This window comes from Poromitra crassiceps, assembly GCF_964638095.1.
Source record: "Poromitra crassiceps genome assembly, chromosome: 12".
NCBI lineage: Eukaryota > Metazoa > Chordata > Actinopteri > Beryciformes > Melamphaidae > Poromitra > Poromitra crassiceps.
In genome coordinates this window covers 31485217-31505216 of record NC_139632.1, presented here as the reverse complement: position 1 = coordinate 31505216, position 20000 = coordinate 31485217, and the positions used below count along the sequence as shown (strand labels likewise).

The following is a 20000-nucleotide window of genomic DNA, read 5'->3' as shown; positions in this document are numbered from 1 at the left end:
GGAGTATTTTATTTTTTCTAGCCTAAGGAATAGCATCAGGTCATTCATCCAAGCTGAAGCTTGTGTCTAATCATTCTAACCTGGAGCTAAGGAGGTCTCTTCGAAAGACAACACTTCGAATCGGGCGACAAAGCAGGCGAAATGCTCGCTCATAAACTGAAACAAGCTGAATGTGATGAATTATTAAAGACAGTACTGATAACACCTCCATCAACTCAGCTTCTAAGGAATAGAGCTGGGTATTGGGTCAAATTTCAAGAATCGATTCGATTCCGATTCACAAGATTGCGAATCGATTCATTTTGATTTGATTCGATTAGATTCTGATTCGATTAATTTCAATATCGATTTGGTTAGTGATACCAAAACGTGTTTTTTGAGCTGTACCCTGAATTACATGACTGTCCAGTTATGTAACACAGGGGGTTCCAAAACCTTTTTTGCACCAAGTAGATACATGGGAAAAAAAAGTTGCAGACCTGTTGTCAATTTTAATGGTTTTAGTGACACATATATTTACTCACCAGGTGGTGACAAAGGGTAAATAACAGCCATCTGTCAATAAAGACACTTTCACAATTATGCACAGTGATTTGATTTCAGCCTATATAATTTCTAAAAGTAGATATTAATGATCAAACATTTCCATTCGTGTAGCCTACAGTATTTATGTTTTTGTTTCAACTACAAACATAAATAAACGTCAACTTGAAACTATGTTTAAACTACCACACACAGCATAATATTTTAGCCTGTTTATTATTTTTGTTTTTGTTTTGTTTTTTGTTTGTTTTTTATTAAAAAAATCGATCTCTGGACATATGAATCGATAATCGAGGATTAAAATAAAAATCGATTAAAAATCGGAGAATCGATTTTTTGAACCCAGCCCTAGGAATATTACTGCACCCTCTATTAATCTGAATTTAAGCGACCAGGACTTGGACAAATTCCTTGACGGGCTGCTTCAGTCCTTAATGTCCAGGACAAGGCAGACTTGGAGGCTCCCCTCACCACCTAGCAGAGATTCAACTGGCTATTAAAAAAAAATAGCTTCTGGCAAAACCCCCTGGAGAGGACGTCTTTAGCATGGAATTTTATAAAGGCTTTAATAAGGTCCTTTCACCAGTTCTCCTAATGCGTCTTAATGAAATAATTGAATCTGAGTCAATGCCTACCTCCATGCGGCGCGCCACTATTACTGTCCTGCCCAAACTTGGTAAAGACCCGGCTGGAGATGATATAAGATGATGATATAAGATCCTAGTGAAGAGCAAGGCTCTTCAGACCAGGTTGGATTTGAACGTGTCTCTGCTAACAACATGCGGAGATGGTTACACATGTCATAATGGCAGCCAATCACTTGGACACCCCGGCAATTGCCGCGTGCAATGAAAGCCTTCAAAAGAATTGAATGGCCATTTCTCCTGTCCGCGCTTTCCAAATTTGATTTTGGTCCCCAATTCATACAATCGAGCTCAACAGGCACGTGACTTTTCGTGACGTAATTTGTCCCGGAAGTAAGTTCCGCGTCCATTTTCTCCGTAGACATTTCGATAAATCCAAATATAACGAGTTTTAAGGCTTAAACAAAGCTATCAAGTCTTCCAGAGAATCTTGAGTGACCATAAAACATTCGGTTTAAGCGAGAACAAAAAATAACAACGGGGGGGAGGAAATCGATTTTTTTCCCCCCGTGTGTGGTAGCGCGACGTAATACTGTAGTACCGTAGTACTGATTGTCGACAATATTATGTATGTTTTTTTTTCTTTTTCTTCTTCTTCTTGTGTCTGAGCCTGTTTGTTTGTCTTGTTCATGTTTTGTTTAAATAAAATATTTTGGGGGGGGGGGGGTCTAAAGAGGCTGAGCAGCAGAAACAGTCTAAAGAAGCTGAGTGGTAAATTCCTCTGCGGCTCTGCTTTAGCAGCAGGGATGAACAGGAATCTGGAGTCTTTCCGCTCGCCTCTCACCTCTCCTCTCCCTCACTCCTCATCTCCATAATGATTTCACTTCCTATGCATGCAGCCCTGCACCACAGCACGCCGAGCTGTTACGAGTGACGGCTGAGTGATGGCTGCTGCACGTCCAACTTCTGGTCTGCGGTTCTGCTCAAATACGGAGATCTGTAGGGAGTCAGTGGGGGGTCGGATCCAAAGGCCAACCGGTGCGGTGGGCCTGACTGACACGGGGGGTCGCCGCGTCTCAGAAAAGGCTCGAGGCGGGACAGCTCGGTGGTGGTTCAGTGTTAGAGGGTTGCTATGATACGTTTTCGGCGCTAGGTGGAGGTAGAGAGCACTGTAGGGACTCACTGATGTCATACACCAAATATGGTTTGTTCCTGGAAAGAGGAAGGGGCAGACTCACAAGGTGAAAAGCGGTGTGGACCGATTGACACCGGGATTTGCACGCACGGACAGCTGTCTGCCTGAAGGACTGACAGACCCAAATGGACTGGAGACACAAGCCGACAAGATACCAGACATGAAAACAGACATGGAAACTATCGCTGCAGGCCTCACGCTGTGACCGGTCTAATCTGTTGACAAGGATGCCGAAATGAAACTGCCTGAGCTTCCAGACATTTTGCCTCACTTCCATTTTAGGTGTGTTTGCGCCGTTAGGCATAACTTCATAATCATAATAACGAGCGGTGGTCGCCATTGGTATTGTGTTGCAATTGTGAGCTCGTCCTTGGATCTTGGAACTGAGCGATTGGAGTCTGTTCTTGTCATTTCTTTTCTCTGATATTCTGGACGACGAGACTTTAGATGACCTGGCCGATGTGACCGCCCACCACCGTGAAAATACCTTGCTCAGACTTGTCATGCCATGTGTCTTTATGGACAAGAACATAATTGTCAACGGCCCCAGCAGCTTTACAGACAGCGGAAAGACCAAGATAATTTAAGTACACCTGAATGACCTTTGGTAGACTAACTGCTCATCGGTTCTCGTAGCTCCTGGAAGAAGCCGTACACTTCATTGCTGTCAGCCATTTGTCAAAGGCAGCTCCCTGTTGGCGGCCAAACTCCATATCATTCTGCCGCTTTCAGACCTAAACTGCTGTCTGTCTGTAGGCCTCTGGGACCTATTCAAAAACCTTCAGACTTTTTCTATTTGATAGTTACTGTATGACTGTCCTGTAGGCTTAGTGCTTCTTGAGCTTTTCCTATTAGATCATTTTGGATAAGTGTTGCCCATTGTTCTTTGGGCCAGCCTCGTTCATTCAACATTCAAAAGAGAGAAGAAAAAGATTCAACCATAGCAGGATCGAACCTGGGCACCAAGACAAAACATTTAGTCACATCAAAACGCCTGCCCCTTTTCATCCAGCAGCAAGCCTGGCTTTATGCAATGCAAGTCTCTCTTTCTCCTGCGCCTGCTCTCTTTCCTTCTCCTGCGCCTGATCTCTGTTTCTGCTTTGGCTCTTCCTCTTGTGGCCAGTCTGCGTCACTGCACCAGGCCAGGTTCGCCAGCACCAACTTTGTAGTCTCCTATCGGAGATTCAAATCAAAGTATTCTACCAGTTGCCACAACTTCGCTTTATTCAACCGAACCGACTGTTCACATGCTACTGTACTTCCTCTTCCATAAACCTGTCTCGATCAAAGTCTCCTGCCATTGAAGCTTCCGCTAATGTTGAAGCTATAACAAGGGGAGAAGAACAACAGGCTAGGTTAGGCTAGGTTGATCACAATTAACACACAGGGCACTGATATGACACAGCTGGGATGCACACTGCAAGCCAACTAGCAATGCTCGAACCCTTTGCGCCAACTATCACAGCCCGAGGCTAAATAGATCCATCTGCTATACGTTAGAAAGCACACTAAACAAGTCCACGCTGTCAACGCACACCAAATAAACACAGCGTCTATCCAAAAGAGCGGCAGCCAAGTGCCGCACGTTAGTAAACTGAGGCCAAGGAGCACAATGAAAACAAGTCTTTGACTCTATTGTGATATCCTTGATGGTTTCTTTTCAAATGCATGTCTAGTGTAGCATGTATTTTTTTTATTAAGTGTCAAATATACTTTAACTATAAAGTAAAACTAGCGCCTCAAATATCCACACTACTACAAAATCTTGCACAATTATAACTGTTAGCACCGCACTGTTCAAACACAGTAACACGAAAAGCATCTTACCTTCACCGTAAGTGATCGTTCCATGACCCGGAAAAGCTTTAGACGAGTTACCACACTACGAAAAACCTCGTCATCAGCATTGCAGCAAAACGAAACACAAAACCGGACAAGACACGTTACTACACAATGCAAAGACCACCCACGATGATTTGATAGCTCCACAGACAAGCTCTCAATTTTTACACAACGCCAATGGCGACCACAGCTCATTACTAGGATTATTAAAGTTATGCCTAGTCTCACTTGCCAGACTCTCTCCCTGCAGCGGGAGAGAGTCTGGCTGGTAATAGCGCCACTGTGGACTAGCGGGAGAAAAGGCTCTGTTTAATACCTTTACAACCATCCACCGAAAGTACCAAGCAGGCTGGCTTCATTGCACAATCCGCATCAATCGTTTTCAGCGTGTAGCAACGAGCTAACGGCTAGCACTGCTGCTGTTATTGTTTCAAAGGCAGCGGCGCAGGCATTTGAGATCGGCAGTTTCGACACATACAGCAGCAGAGGCATTTGAGATCCACAGATTCGACACGGGGCAAGCGGAAAGGAAATGCATCCGTGTGATGTGCACCCCCCGTGCATTGATTATTGAGACATTTTGTCACCTTGGCTGAAGTCTTTGGTCGATTTGTGGCTGCCGAGATCTTTCAAGCCGCCACCTCTCTCCGTTAGCCACCATGTGTGTGCCGACTGGTCTGTTGATAGAGGAGGCTGCGGAAGTGATACTGAAAGCTGTAGTTCCTCGAATGACCACTTGAGGCTGTATCCAAAAGGGAGTCGTTCCCTTTTCACTCCCATGTTAAAATGTACTGGGGGGTGTATTTTTTATATATAACTCGCCCATAGAAAAGACTATGTTTTGGGGGTGATTGACAGGTCGGCTGTCCAGTGATCGCCCACCTTGCCGATCAAGGACCAATAACAGGCGCAGCTGCGGCTCTGGGAAACCCCTGGTCTCATGTCATCTCGGGCGAGCTGCGCAAGAACCACAAGATGACGGACACACTAGGCTTCAAAAACATTGACCGTCTCAAAACGGGAGTGGCTATGTAAGGGTTAATGTACGACGAGGTGTACATTATCACTTTTTAAGGGACGACGCGGAGGCGTGAACCGTCCGAGGCGAAGCCGAGGATGGTTTGCCTCCGGTGATAATGTACACCTCGAAGTGCATTAACCCGCTTATACCATGGTCACTTGCCAACAAAACAATAAGACCAGTCATTTATATTTCCATGTGTAATAAATAAAGCAATCTAAATGGCTAAATGTCTGTTATTCATACTGTAAATCAGTCTTCCACGAAATAAAATAGTCCCTCCCACCTCCACCACCCGCTCCGTTTTAAAGCCGACTCAAACGTTAACTTTATTACAGGAATGCAGGTTTAACGATGTTTTGCGTTCTACATTAAATGAAGACATTACCATTTGGCAGCTTGCTTTATTTTGTATGATAGATACGTATTGGCCAAGTATATTAACATTTAAGAGCGAAGAGTTTCAGGAAGTGAGAGTGAGAGAGCAGCGCCCTGCGTGTGCTGCTGATGTGGTGAAATGCAGAGAGAGTTGTCTCTCTCTCTCTCTCTCTCTCTCTCTCTCTCTCTCTCTCTCTCTCTCTCTCTCTCTCTCTCTCTCTCTCTCTCTCCCGCTCGTGCACGAGCCGAGGGAAATCTTCTCTTTCTCGCCGAGAAGAGCCTGGTGACGCGAGGTTAAAAAATCTCCGAAACGAAAATCAAAATTGTAAATAAGAGTTATTTTTGATAAACTGAGCACACAGGGGTGATTTAAATACTTACTTTGACCGACTCAATTTTTTTCTCAAGTTCCAAAATTGTCATATTAACCCTTAACGGGGGTATAGAGCTCAAACTGCTCTCCTGATAACACTGATGAAACTATGGCGCATTGATATGAACGGTGAACAGACCATTTAGCTAGGTGTCCATTATCACTGTACAATATCACTTTTTAATGGACACCTTGCAGCCAATCAGAATCGAGTATTCACCCAGACCATGGTATAAGTCCATATATTTACAGTCCATGATTGAAGCAAGTAAACCACTTCCCCATGTATGACGTCAGTGAGAGCCTAAGATCTTCATCCCACTGACATATTAATAAAGATGGAAGCTGTGTCTCCACCTCCTCTCAGTATGCTCTTGTGAGGCCAAAATAGCCCAGATTTACAGAACCGGATTCTGCGCAGTAGCTCCGTTGGGTTGGAACCTGTGTGAGGTTCCCGCCCCCTCTGAACGTTTTATGTAGCTGCTGGTTCTAGATTTGCATAGTGTATTTATATGCAGTCAATGCTCTAGCTCTGTAAATATGGCACTTTAAGTTCTAATAAGTTTGGACTCATCAACTTTGTCATATGGGGGAAATTATCTGATGAACTGATATTTGCAGCTCTGTGTTGATTAGCTAATGTTTCCGTGGCATTTTGATTAATGTTAATGTTTTGGAACAAATGTTGGTTTAACAGATGGAATCTAACTGAAGCTTCGTGTAGGCTACGTATCGTTTACTGGGCAGCAGCCCAGTGCTGTGTCAGAGTCTGAGGCTCTAACTAACGTTAGCCAGGCTGCCTGGTCTCGTGTATATCCTTACAACAGCTACGAGGAGAGGAGCTTGTGAACAACATCCCCACAGCCAAAGCACTTCCCTGAGATATCCATATAAAAACTTTCCTCATGCTTTACCCCAAATAAAACCTTCAGTGTCTGTGTGACTCTTGCGTGACATTATGCTCCAAAGGCTAACAGCTAACGTTAGCTGATGGCTGGTTGTGTGCTAAACCTGTGTGGGCCCCATGTTATACCCGGGAGCTGTAACATTATGCAACACATTTCCTGGCATAGGCAGGCAGTTGGACAACCTGGTAAGTTCTGAAAACATGTGTCCATTACGTTATTCCAGCTAACGTTAACATTATCGGTTGCCCGTAACGATATGCCGACCGTGAAAGGCTAGCGCGTACAAGCTAACACAGACTGTATATAACATTACTTTGATATCAACAAGCGGTTAGCTTGAACAGGCTGTTACCCTTTAAAACCAATGACGTTAACTGGAGTAATAAAATATATTTTCTGAACTTACCACTTCAGTCCTAACCATATGTCCTAACGTTACTTCCTCGCGCCCTTTTCTCCAATCCATCTCCTTTTTATTGCGGTCCCATCACACATCAACTTATAGCACAAACTAGCTCGACTGTCTGGTCCTAACGTTACGCAACTTGCTATTCCTGAACACACATACGCAAGGCTGTGATGAGGGGACCAGCCAGTGACGGCTTGAGACTGGCTGCCACAGCTTTCAGTCATCCCTTTTTGTATCGTCAAATAACTACTTAAAAACAAACTGATCACAAAAATGAGCACTTGAACATACATTAGCATAAAAACGACCTAAAATCATAGAAACCACCTTTGGAAAAAAATGATCTGAGGTGTAGTTAGATTTTTTAGTTTGGCTCATTTCCCATCCACTAACATGGCGGAGGCGGGACTTATGACCTATTACTGGGACCGACCACCACGGCGGCGATCTCAGATGCTTTGGCCTCACTGTAGAGAGCTCATATCCTGTCCATTCATATACAGTCTATGCTTCATCCTACCATAGAACTAAAATATATAGAACCCACAGCGAGGCGTGCATATCGTAACACACCCCTTACAGTAAACACACACGTACAGTAGAAGCGCTTTGCCATTTTGACTGTAATGAGAGAATCTGTCACAGATGATGTTGTAGCTAGAAGCTAAACGTCCTACTTATACAACTGAACTGAAGGTAACTGACTGCAGTAGAGAGAGAGGGGGGGGTGGAGAGTGAAGGGTGGAGCAGAGGAAATGAACCGCTGGAGCAAGAATGAGATGAGAGAGATACAGAGACAGAGCCATGAGAGGATAACCGTGTGTGTGTGTGTGTGTGTGTGTGCGTGTGCGTGTGCGTGTGCGTGTGTGCGTGTGTGTGTGTGTTATTTGGCATTCACAGACATGCCGCCCGGCAGACATGAGCCTAATAGATAAAAGTAAGTGTGTAAGTGTGTAGGTATGTGAGGACGTAGCCTACAGACAACGCCTCTTTGCACGGAAGTGTGTGTGTGTGTGTGTGTGCGTGTGTGTGTGTGTGTGTGTGTGCGTGTGCGTGAGCGTGAGTGTGTGTGTGAGTGTGTGTGTTTATGAGTGCGCGCACAGCATGTGTGTCATATACCAGTGTATTATAGCAGCAGTCTGAAGAGCGCTGTATTACAGTAGGCTATCTGCCTACATCTGTGGGGATGTTGTATTGGTTGTGCTGTGTGCATGACAGGCTATCGCTGCTGGTAAGATCAAACAGCTCGCCTGACATTTGGAGTGAAATGTAGCGTTAAGCTACACTGGCTCTAAAGAGGCTATGAGATGTTGTTTGAGTTGCTAATGAAGTGTGTCATCTTTGAACAAGCTAATGAGCTGTACTGATCTAATTACAGCTGGGAATCCAACCAGCGCTACGCAAACGTTAACTAACAGTTACCATCAGTTGTTTGCACGCTAAGCCACAAAGTTACATTCCTGAACGTTTATGCTACAAGAGGTCAAAAGCTTATGTGCTCCTCACCAGAGCTGACTGTACTGTTTATGAACAAAGACTCAGTCTAATAAAGAGCTGACTGTACTGTTTATGAACAAACACTCAGTCTAATAACGCCGTTGGACTCGTGGCTTGGGCTTGGTTGAAGGTTTAGGGTCAGAGGTTCCCAAACTTTTCAGAGCAAGTAGCACGATGGACCAAACCACATTTCCCGGGGGACCACTTCCACTCCGGATACCAACCATTTCCCCCCATCTTAGTTCAAATGGCTAAGTGGGTCTGTCTGTCCGTTACGAAAGTGATAGAAGTGACTGTGCTGCTCAACTGTGAATTGCACAACTGTGATGTCACTCGGGCAGTTGTGATGTCATCAGTGATACCACTCGAGCAACTGTGATTGAAGGGCCAATGGCGCACAATTGCTCGACTGCGATGTCACTCGGGCAGTTGTGATGTTATCAGTGATGTCACTCGAGCAACTCGGACAGTTGTGATGTCATCAGTGATGTATGTATGTGTGTGTGTGTGTGTGTGTGTGTGTGTGTGTGTTTGTGTGTGTGTGTGTGTGTGTGTGTGTGTGTGTGTGTGTGTGTGTGTTGTTTTAACTTCACGCTTTATAATAACAGGGTATTGAAGGTTAAATGTGTTAGTTACCTGTCTCACTACCATTTGGAGATGCTAGCATGCAAAGTTGTCCAGTGGGGGTAAAAAAATAAAATAATAATCACAAACAAACTTCAAAGAAAAAGCCTTGAATTCTCAGTAAGCTTTTCATGGACGGCAGTGATGTACAGCTGGCCCATTTCTACATCAACCCAAAAAAGCCCAGCATCGTCACGATATCATGGCATGGCCTGGTAAATACACGTGTTGATATCATGGCATGGCCTGGTAAATACACGTGTTGATATCATGGCATGGCCTGGTAAACACACGTGTTGATATCATGGCATGGCCTGGTAAACACACGTGTTGATATCATGGCATGTGGCCTGGTAAACACACGTGTTGAAACAGCTTTGAAAACTATTTTTAGCAGATAGCAGACAGATATTTAGACCCCACATACACAAACCGAGGCGCGTAATGATGGACGACTATGACTATGACCAGCTCTCTCCTTTCATTCTGCCTCCATATTTACATTGGTTTTCAGTGTTGTTGCAGGACCATCATATCAAGATGTATTCAAAGTCCAAAGGTTTGCTGGGGATTGTTGTTAGTTTAGTTAAGGTGAGCTGACATGGTTTGTGAGTCACGGCCAAAAAAACCCCATTACACACACACACACACACACACACACACACACACACACACACACTTGCCAGCATCAGTGGCTCGTGGTGGACCCACAATGTTTGAAACGGTTATTTATCCAGGGGAGGTTTTTGGCTGCGCACCTCCTCCTCAACATCCAAACAGTCATACGCTTTCACTGCCCAGTGCCCCAATGCTGCCACAGTCTGCTAATCATGTTAGGCAGTGGATTTAGACTCAAGTGCCTTGCTCAGGGGAAACGCAGCACAGTATGTTGAGCGGCGGGGGGAAGGCTGTTAGTCATCATTCAGTTCCACCATCATCCCCGAGGGATTCAACCCTACAACCTCGTGATCACAAGTCCGCTTTGCTAATTGCTGCCCTCCGGGCTGTTGTTTGAAGCGCGCTCTAGTCTGCCACATCAAAGCTTTGTGCTGGCATAGGGCTTTGTGCTGGCATAGGGCATCTGGCATAGGGCTTTGTTGAGAGATGTGTCAAACATGGCAGACACAAGGCTTTGGTGATTAGAGGCTTTTGAAGAGCAAGGTGAAAATTTATTATTTGAACTGTTATTTATCCAGAGAAAGTTGACGGAGCACGTTCAGTCTTTTTCCACATTCACTTCTACACATTCCCACCTGGCAGCCACTCTGCACAGCCACAAGCTGGCTTTCCATCCAACTGTTTTGATGCACATTTTCAATTTGCGCATAAAAACCTGAGTGGAAACACAGGAAAAATCTGGTCTTATTATACATACTGTACATCTCTGGAATGATAGATAGATAGATAGATAGATAGATAGATAGATAGATAGATAGATAGATAGATAGATAGATAGATAGATAGATAGATATAGATAGATAGATAGATAGATAGATAGATAGATAGATAGATAGATAGATAGATAGATAGATAGATGGATAGAAATGGTCTGTCAGAAAGTCCAGGATCCAGTCACACATTGCTGTGTATTCATCCCCAGAGGGATATTCTGCCGTGACAGTAGTTTACATCAGGTCGATGTCCATTCCAATGCTTATAGAAAAATGTATTGTGTAAATTACCCACAGTGCCAAGAACGTCCAAAGGGAAATGTTGCACTTCCTGGTTCCCCCATGCCCCTTAGTTTCAGCCAAAGGTATTGGACTGGCTTCATTGGCTATCTGTGGGTCACATGACTTTCATTGTTGCATCAGGTCAACACCTTGTTGAACGTATGGTCAGTCTTGATTTCCTCCACTGCGCACACTTCAGTGGAACGCCGCTCACTGATATATTAACTGGAAACAACACAAATTCATGACTTCATCATAGTTCATACTTCAAATAATCCACAAGCATACATGTTCAAAGATGTGTGGGCTATTGGGTTCTGATAGAGCAAAACACATGGACGCACATGCACAAACACAACACACACGCGCACGCACACACACACACACACACACACACATACACACACACACACACACACACACATACACAAACACACACACACACATACACACAGCATACAGTACCACCTGTTTTTGCAGGCAAACACACTTGCACATAAACACCCATGCAAACACACACACAAACTACGCACTAACCACACTTCCCTGAGGACACACACACAGCACACATTCAGGAAACATTAGCAGCATTAGCCAGGAATGCTAATTGAAACAAACAGCTCAGGGTTTTCTTCATTTCTGGACTGAGGCAGGAGCTGGTGCTAACTGAGACTTCTGTATGTGTGTGTGTGTGTGTGTGTGTGTGTGTGTGTGTGTGTGTGTGCGCACGCAGGGCCGTATGCAGGCTTTTATAAATACTGCATGAGGTCATTTTAGCGCGGCGGCAAAGGGGCTCAGCCCCCCCGGAAGGAAAATGTGTACATTTTAAAGTAAAATGCTTCAATCTGGTGCACTTTGAGAGCAAAATTAAGAGACTAGGGCCTTTATCTTCCCAAAAGCGCTAATTTTGCATTTGCGCTCGTTTAACGCCGTGCGCAATGCAAATTGGGGGCGGACACAAGCGCATGCCTGTGATAATTGTACTGGGCATTGGCTGCCCCATGCCAAAGCAGGCATTTCAGCGCTAAAATGTGGGATAGATGGCGTTACCCTATTGTCAGCAGCGTGCAATTACTTTACGCTAAGAGCTTTGAAAAGGACCTCTTAGGCGCAAATACCTCTCTGCGCTGGGCGCTCTGCACGGAGATTACGGCTGCGGAGAGAGGTATTTGTGCAGTGGAAAGTGGAATTCCTTTTGGATATGTCATTAAGCACAGCCTTGCCACGTTAAGACATCAAATTATGCTGCTAAAATTGGGTATTAGCAGATAATTCAGTGAGGCAATCAACTATAACTCACTGAGAAACTTTTATCACATCGCAAAGAGGGAAATGAATTGAGAACACTTGTGGGACAATGGACATAGGCTATTTACCTTCATAACCCAAAGGGTCATTGGCACCACAGACGATCTGTCAATAAGCTCCCTCTGTCCTCGCACAAGTGAGTACACTCTATTACGCATGGAGAGAATTACAGCATACTGCATGCCTCGGCGAGGCAACCTCGCGCAAACAACCATTGCGAGACGGAAATCTGATTGGTTTTGATTGACGTAATGCCCAGCCTTGCCTGGCCAGGCCTGTGAATAATTCTGGTAGTTAAGACCGCTCAAATCCCGTTTGCGCAGGCATTTTGGGGCGCAGATGATTTTTGGCAGAATTGGCACGGCTCTGATTTGTGCTTGCGACAGGTGCCGTGAACGTTTCCGCATGCCCGCCGAGAATTGCATCCCCAACATATTTCAGGGCTGTTTTAACTTAGAAATCAGGGAGGTCACGTCTACCAGACAATTATATCACTTTGAAACAGTTGCATTTCTGTATAAATCATTACATGTAGCTCCCGTGAGGTGGGGATGGTTTTTTTTGCTGCTCGGCGGGGGAGCAAAACTCGGCAGAAGACCTGGCGGATGGCGCAAGGCGGAATGCTATCTTCCGTGCCTTAAGGCATGCGCAAACAGTGTGCAAAGCGATATTTAGGGATAGCGCCTGTCGGAAGATAGAGGCCAAGATCTATAAAGAACTACACACATCACATTAGACTAATATCATATTGACTGTGCTGTGGCTCTGCTTGTCTGGTCTCTCTTTTCCATGTGTGTCTCCTCCTGTGCTCCTTCTCTCAGCGTCCTTTTCTGTGTCTCTCTGCTTTCCATAACCTGCTCCCTCTTTCTCAGAACTTGTCTCTCCCTTCAAATTATGGGTGCGTTCGGAAAATAGCACTCCGAGCGCCCAGAGCGCACACTGGACTGTTCGTAAATTGGGATTGCCATTGTAATGTACTGTACCTTCGCGCTCTCCTTTCAGTGTAGAGCGCCAGAGTGGATTTATGTCTGTCCCAAAAGTCTAGCCCCAATGCAAAATTGTAATGCTATTATAAGAGTGATGTCTCTTCCTTCTATATAGGTTCCTTGCATAGAGTGAGGAAGAAAATTGTTGCATTTCTGATCAATGATGTCATATATCATGATATTTTTGAGGGCTTTAAAACATTAAGGGGGAGTTGTTGGAGCCAGATCTTTAGATCTAAAGAAAGCATTTGACACAGTAGATCATAGTTTTCTACTTTCCAAGCTTTCAAGGTTAAACTTTTCCCCCAAAGCCACCAAATGGATGCAATGGTATCTGGAAGGCAGAACACAGAGGCTAATAATAAATGGTGAGCTGTCGTCAGCCCTCAGTTATTACTTTGGTGTACCTCAGGGATCAATGATGGGTCCTCTGCTGTTTGGTGTCTTCATAAATGATCTTCCGATCTGTATTGATGTCGATATACAAATGTATGTAGATGATACTGTCATTTATGTACACGCAGCCACCAAACAATATGCAGATGATACTGTCATTTATGTCCACGCAGCCACCAAACAACAAACAACATGCAAACGGCAGCGATTATGTTTATGTTTTAGGTTTTTGTATTGTTATGCCTTGATGTGATTTTATTAAGTGTGTGTCTCTATAGGTATCTGCTGTTCCTGTTTTCATTTTATGTCTTTCATACCATCATACCTGTCCAGGGACTACGGTTGAAAACTAGCCAAGCTGGCTAAACTGGCACATTTACAGAAATGTTTATTCATGTGCACTGTCCCGCTAATTTCAGAACCAGGGCTAGAGAATACCGAGGACACGACCTCGGTGTCCTCAATGCTAGATACGGCTGTGTGTGTGTGTGTGTGTGTGTGTGTCTGTGTGTGCCAGATATCTGGGAACCATTGCACAGTATTATTGTCCTGCCTTTTCTCCAGATTTGCTTTCAAACACAAAGCAGAGCAAATTGTTCACCATAAACACACATTAGCGCTGACAGGATGGCTGTTCCAGACCCACTGCAAACCATCTCCCTTACACACACACGCACACACACACACACACACACACACACACACACACACACACACACACACACACACACACACACACACACACACACACACCTGGGGGATATTGACAAAAAATGATATCTCAGTATTTTTAAGGCCGAAAAGCAATTACGGGTGGGGCGGGGGGGGATTTATACAGCATAGTATCGTGATCTCACCTATCTCACAATAACACCATCACATCTGTGATGATTTGATGCAACGGGGAAACAGGGACATTTGATTGCCTATAATATTGCAGATCATCAGGCCTTACAAAGAGCATCCTGCAACACTGTAGTAGAAGGAGGCAGGAAACAGGGGAGACAAAAGAAAAGATGGGAGGATAGCATCCAAGAGTGGACTCAATTAAAACTCAGTGAAACATTGAGAGCTGCCGAGGACAGAGAGAGATGGAGAGAGCTTGTCGACAACGACCCTCCGGGTTATGGCATAGGCGAGGGTGAATATTCCAAGTAGGCTACGATGTCCAAGTTTTCTCAATTAATTTGTCATTAACCCCTCTTTGCGATGTGATAAAAGTTTCTCAGTGAATTATAGTTGATTGTCTCACTGAATAATCTGCCGTTACCTAATTTTAGCAGCAGAATTTGATGTCCTGGCGTCTGTGACACGTCTGTGCGTAATGATCTATCTACAGCGCACAGCGCAGAGAATACTGTTGCGCCAAGCGCAGCGGGGTATTTTTATGCGAAGAGCTGCTATTAGCTCTTAACACATTCACTGCCAGCCGTTTTTCAATACTGTAGTTAGCTTCTGCCAAGGTTTTTTTTTGAGGATTTTGGCTCATCTTTCAAGAGCCGAGGATTCGTTTCTGTTAGGATTTTGTGAACACACAATATCTCAAAAGAACTAATAGAATGTGTGCTTTCTCTGTCTAAAAGAGTTAGTTTGTAGAGTTAGTAGTTATGTAAGCATTAGCAGTTGAATACAGCATGGTTTCAGCGTCTGAAAATTTATTCTGAGATAAACGGCTTTTTGTGAAATTCGATAGAACAGTCACTTTAACCATTCATTTTTGGCATCAGTAAGACGTCAGACATCTAAACAATAGTTTTGAACAGTAATTTCCTCCATAACAGCAGGAAACCCCCCTCTGCTTCCAACTCCTCCCTCCGTGGGCGTTCTCCTCCGCCCTCCTTGGCTCTGCAGCGGGTCTGTGACAAACGAGTTGCTGCTGCCTGGCTGCTGCCTGGCAGTCTGGATGGGGCTCGCTGGATGGGTTTCGCTTGTTTCTTGGCGTTTCGGTTGAGAGCTCTGATGAAGCTCTTGCGATTCTGGGCTTATTTATGGTGCGTGTTTCAAAGTGTGCATCCAGTCTATTCTTGGAACCCCCCACCGTTGCCACCGCTGTGCGTCAGCGCGAAAGTGAAAGCGTTTTCGCCATCCATTTTACAGTATGAGAACGGCTTCCTCGCGCTTTTCCCTCCAGTTTTGGCTCGCCTCTTTCTACTCTGGAGAGACATGTCGCCACTCAGTGGGTCGGTAAAATAGATGATACACATTCAATACCTCCAATATTGGTATAGGAGACGTAAAAGGGTTAGATCAACGTCCCACCGTCAAAAAAAAAAAATCGATTTTTTTTTTTACGTAAAAACACGTCATTGGCAGTCAACCGTTGGATTTTGTTTGACGTAAAAACGCGTCATTGGCAGTGAACGTGTTAAAATTGCGTGCATACAAATAATTAGCGGCATTCTGACGATAGCAGAAAGTAAGCATTTTGCGGGGACACGCCTGGTTTGGTATGCATGGGCCACGCCTACGCCATGCGCACCCAATTATAACGGGCATAGAGGTAATGGTGCGGCAGGGAGAATACGTACAAATGCGCTTGTGCACGCCCCCAAATTTGCATTGCGCGCGGCGTTAAACGAGCGCAAAACAAGTGCAAACGCAAAATGACCGATAGGGCCCCATGTCTCTATGACCATATTACTATATCCAACATCTAAGACCATTGGCCCTATCGTTGCATCAGCCTATAAACTGCACCCAGCGCCCAGCGCAGCACAGATCAGTGGGCGTGGACCAGCTCACTCGATATCTTGGTGTCGGCGCTACACGCAGCCTTAAGCATTACAACCACGCCTTTTAATTCCACAGAGCGATCCAGTAAAGCCAGACAAGCCAAGCGCTTTGCTCCCCACTCCTTTTCATCCCCGTCTATCTGTCTCCATATATAGGCTATTATTCCATATTATTATGCTTCTCAAACCAATCTAACTGCAGTTTAAATACTGCAAGCATGTAAATACGCTATAGCAAGATCAAAGTGAAAAGAATGTTCTAAAACGCATCAGCTAGGGGGGACAGAGAGTCAGATGGCAGAGGAGAGCTCCGCGCAACCGGCGCACTGAATAGGCCTGGTTTTGAAAAGCGCTAAGCACTAAATTAACGCCAGGGCGGAAGATATCGTTAGGCCGGTATTTAAGGCCGAAACGCCCATTCTGGCCTATTCTGGCACTGCGCCACGCGTGTTTGGCGTAAAGCGCATTTCGGGGCCTAAAGCCATGTTGCTATCTTCCCGAGGCCGTTTAAGGCCAGTTTTTGCGCCTAAAGCCTGTGGGAGAATAGGGCCCCTTTTCTAGTCTCATATCACCATATTACCATATCCATCTAAGCATGTGTAGAAAAGACTGTACCAGGCAGAGGGATAACTCACCGGGCAGAGAAAGCTCTCAAACCCAAATTTGTCTTCAAAAGTTTTTTGTTTGGCTTAGCATGTTTTCGGGTGAATCTCTGGTTGTCTTTGGCTCTACGCTGTAAGACGTCGGCTGAATGAACAGCGCAGTGTGTGTGTGTGTGTGTGTGTGTGTGTGTGTGTGTGTGTGTGTGTGTGTGGTTGTCTTTGGCTCTCTATGCTGTGAGACATGGGCTGGATGAACAGCGCTGTGTGTGTGTGTGTGTGTGTGTGTGTGTGTGTGTGTGTGTGTGTGTGTGTGTGTGTGTGTGTGTGTGTGTGTGTGTGTGTGTGTGTGTGTGTGTGTGTGTGTGTGTGTGTGTGTGTGTGGTTGTCTTTGGCTCTCTATGCTGTGAGACATGTGCTGGATGAACAGCGCAGCCTGGCCGTGCAGATGGGCAGTCTCTGTTGAAGTCTGGTTTGAGTTTGAAGGGAGACGCGTAATCACCGGACTCAACACATCCAAGTCTGGATGACAAGGCATGACGCCCTCTGTTTTTCGGGGATAAAATGCTCTTTTGGTGCAGAACACAGACAAACATCAGGGGAAATTGATTGCAAACTGCTTTCTTTTCCTATGCAGTCATCACAGAAGCCCCCTTTTTAGTGATTTTTTTTAATGAAATTTCGCAGCACTGCTTCTTAGCCACCATCAGGACGTAGCGGTATGTTAACTCTAGAACTCCTACTGCAAGATAGAGACACAGCTTGCTGGGACATTGCCTGGTTTTCTCTGCTATACCAACATCTAAGACTAATAAATCAATCAATCAATCAATCAATCAAACCTGGTACTGTACATCAGCTGGTGTAATCAGGGGCTAAGTGCGATAGGCTTGCCTCTGGTAGTCAGTGTTACCGGTGTTCAGTGTTTGTAGAGGAATTAATAGGATGTATAGATAATAATAATAATAATAATACTAATAATACTACTACTAATAATAATAATACTAATAATAATAAAATGCAGTAGGAATATTCATCGACCTAAAAAAAGCATTCGACACAATTGATCACAAGATATTACCCCAAAAAAAGATAGGTATGGTGTCAGAGGGGTAGCTTTCCATTGGCTGAAAAGCTATATTGGAAATAGGCATTTGTTCAAATTGGTCATCACAGATCAATGTGCCTCAACATTAACTGTGGGGTCCCACAGGTGTCAGTCGTGGGCCCAAATTATTTATTTTATACATAAATGATATCTGTAAAGTATCTGAAGTATTGCAATTTGTTGTTTTTGCGGATGACACAAATATATTTTGTTCTGGGGAGGACTTGCAGCAGCTTCCAGGGGTGGTCGAGAATTAAATGTACAAATAAAAAAAATTAAATGTTGGTTCGACACAAACAAATGATCATTCCATTCTATCTATTGCCGATTTATCTAGTTGTTGTGCATTCAAATCATTGAATGCACACGTAGGAGTTGAATATACCCGCGTGGCCCTTACCTGCACCAAAGGCAAAGAAGAACGTGTGTTGTGGGCTCCGCTGCAGCAGGGCGGCGACGCGCTGCGCCATGCGCTCGTTACGCTTAAAGATCAGCTCCTGGCGGAAGTATCTGTCTATCTGCTGAGCTGTGCTGCGGTCATGAGCCGGGAGAGAGCTGTTAATGAAGTGAGGGAGCTGAGAGAGAGAGAGGGGAGAGAGAGGGAGAGAGAGTGAGGGGGAAGAAAATTTGAGTTATTAAATGTCTTAACAGCTTTTATGCTTACAGTCACAGTCCATTGGTGAATACATAACCACATGAAAATACCCTCATTAAAACCATACATTAATCCCCCCCAAAAAGAAAAAAAAACAGACGGAGAGACGGAGAGAGAGAGAGAGAGAGAGAGGTCAAATACAAATTGAGAGAGAGTGAAATGGGGATGGAGAGAGAGGAGAGGAGTGTGTGTGACAGCCTGGCACACGTGTGTGTGTGTGTGTGTGTGTGTGTGTGTGTGTGGGGGGGGGGGGGGGTGTCAGCCTCACACGCGCGTGTGTGTGTGTGGGGGGGGGTGTCAGCCTCACACGCGCGCGTGTGTGTGTGTGTGTGTGTGTGGGGGGGGGGGGGGGGGTGTCAGCCTCACACGCGTGTGTGTGTGTGTGTGTGTGTGTGCGTGTGTGTGGGGGGGGTGTCAGCCTCACATGCGTGTGTGTGCGTGTGTGTGTGTGTGTGTGTGTGTGTGTGTGCATGTGTGTGTGTGTCTGTGCGTGTGTGTGCGTGTGTGTGTGACAGCATGGCATTTGTGTGTGTGTGTGTGTGACAGCCTGGCATGTGTGTGCCCGTGCGAGTGTGAGACCTGGCAACGCCGAGTGTTTCTGACGCCACAGCCTGACCGACGGAAAATACCAAAAGCAAAGCTCCAGTCTACACTGGACGAGAGAGCATCAGTGAATGGGAGAGAGCGATGGAGAGAGAGATAGAGAGAGGGAGAGAGAAGGAAGAAAGGGTCAACACTGTGTGTGTGTGTGTGTGTGTGTGTGTGTGTGTGTGTGTGTGTGTGTGTGTGTGTGTGTGTGCACGCGTGCGTGTGTGTGTTACTGCCAAGTGTTTTTCGGGCTTTCCGGGTGTGTGTGTAATAATATTGAAAACTGAGGATGTGATACTTGGAGCTGTGATACTTTGAGCTGTATCGAGATGCATCGTGGAATCGAATCGAATTGAATTGAATTGAATTGCTGACAGGTGAATGGTAATCGAGTCGTGACGTGAGGCCAGTGAAGATTCACATGTCTAATACACTTGCAAAGCCTGTTCTCACTCTGAACTCATCCTACAGAGCCCTGCTTTGGTGACCTCCTTAACGCCCCGTGGAGCCTCCGGCATTTTATGGAACGCAGCACGGGCCGACCGTTAAAACGCACTCCGCAGCTGTGGGTTCAGGCAAGT

At 45.2% G+C, this 20000-nt stretch overlaps 1 protein-coding gene across 1 annotated transcript in view; it reads right to left on the bottom strand.

Annotated features, from left to right (window-relative positions):
• Window positions 1-20000, bottom strand: part of trabd2b (TraB domain containing 2B) — a gene marked incomplete at both ends in the record, with an annotated part of 107254 nt that overhangs the window by 17777 nt on the left and 69477 nt on the right. Inside the window, one exon of the mRNA XM_083647618.1 lies at window positions 18577-18751. Within this exon, the coding sequence (XP_083503744.1) occupies window positions 18577-18751 (175 nt within the window). The remainder of the gene's footprint in view (window positions 1-18576; window positions 18752-20000) is intronic.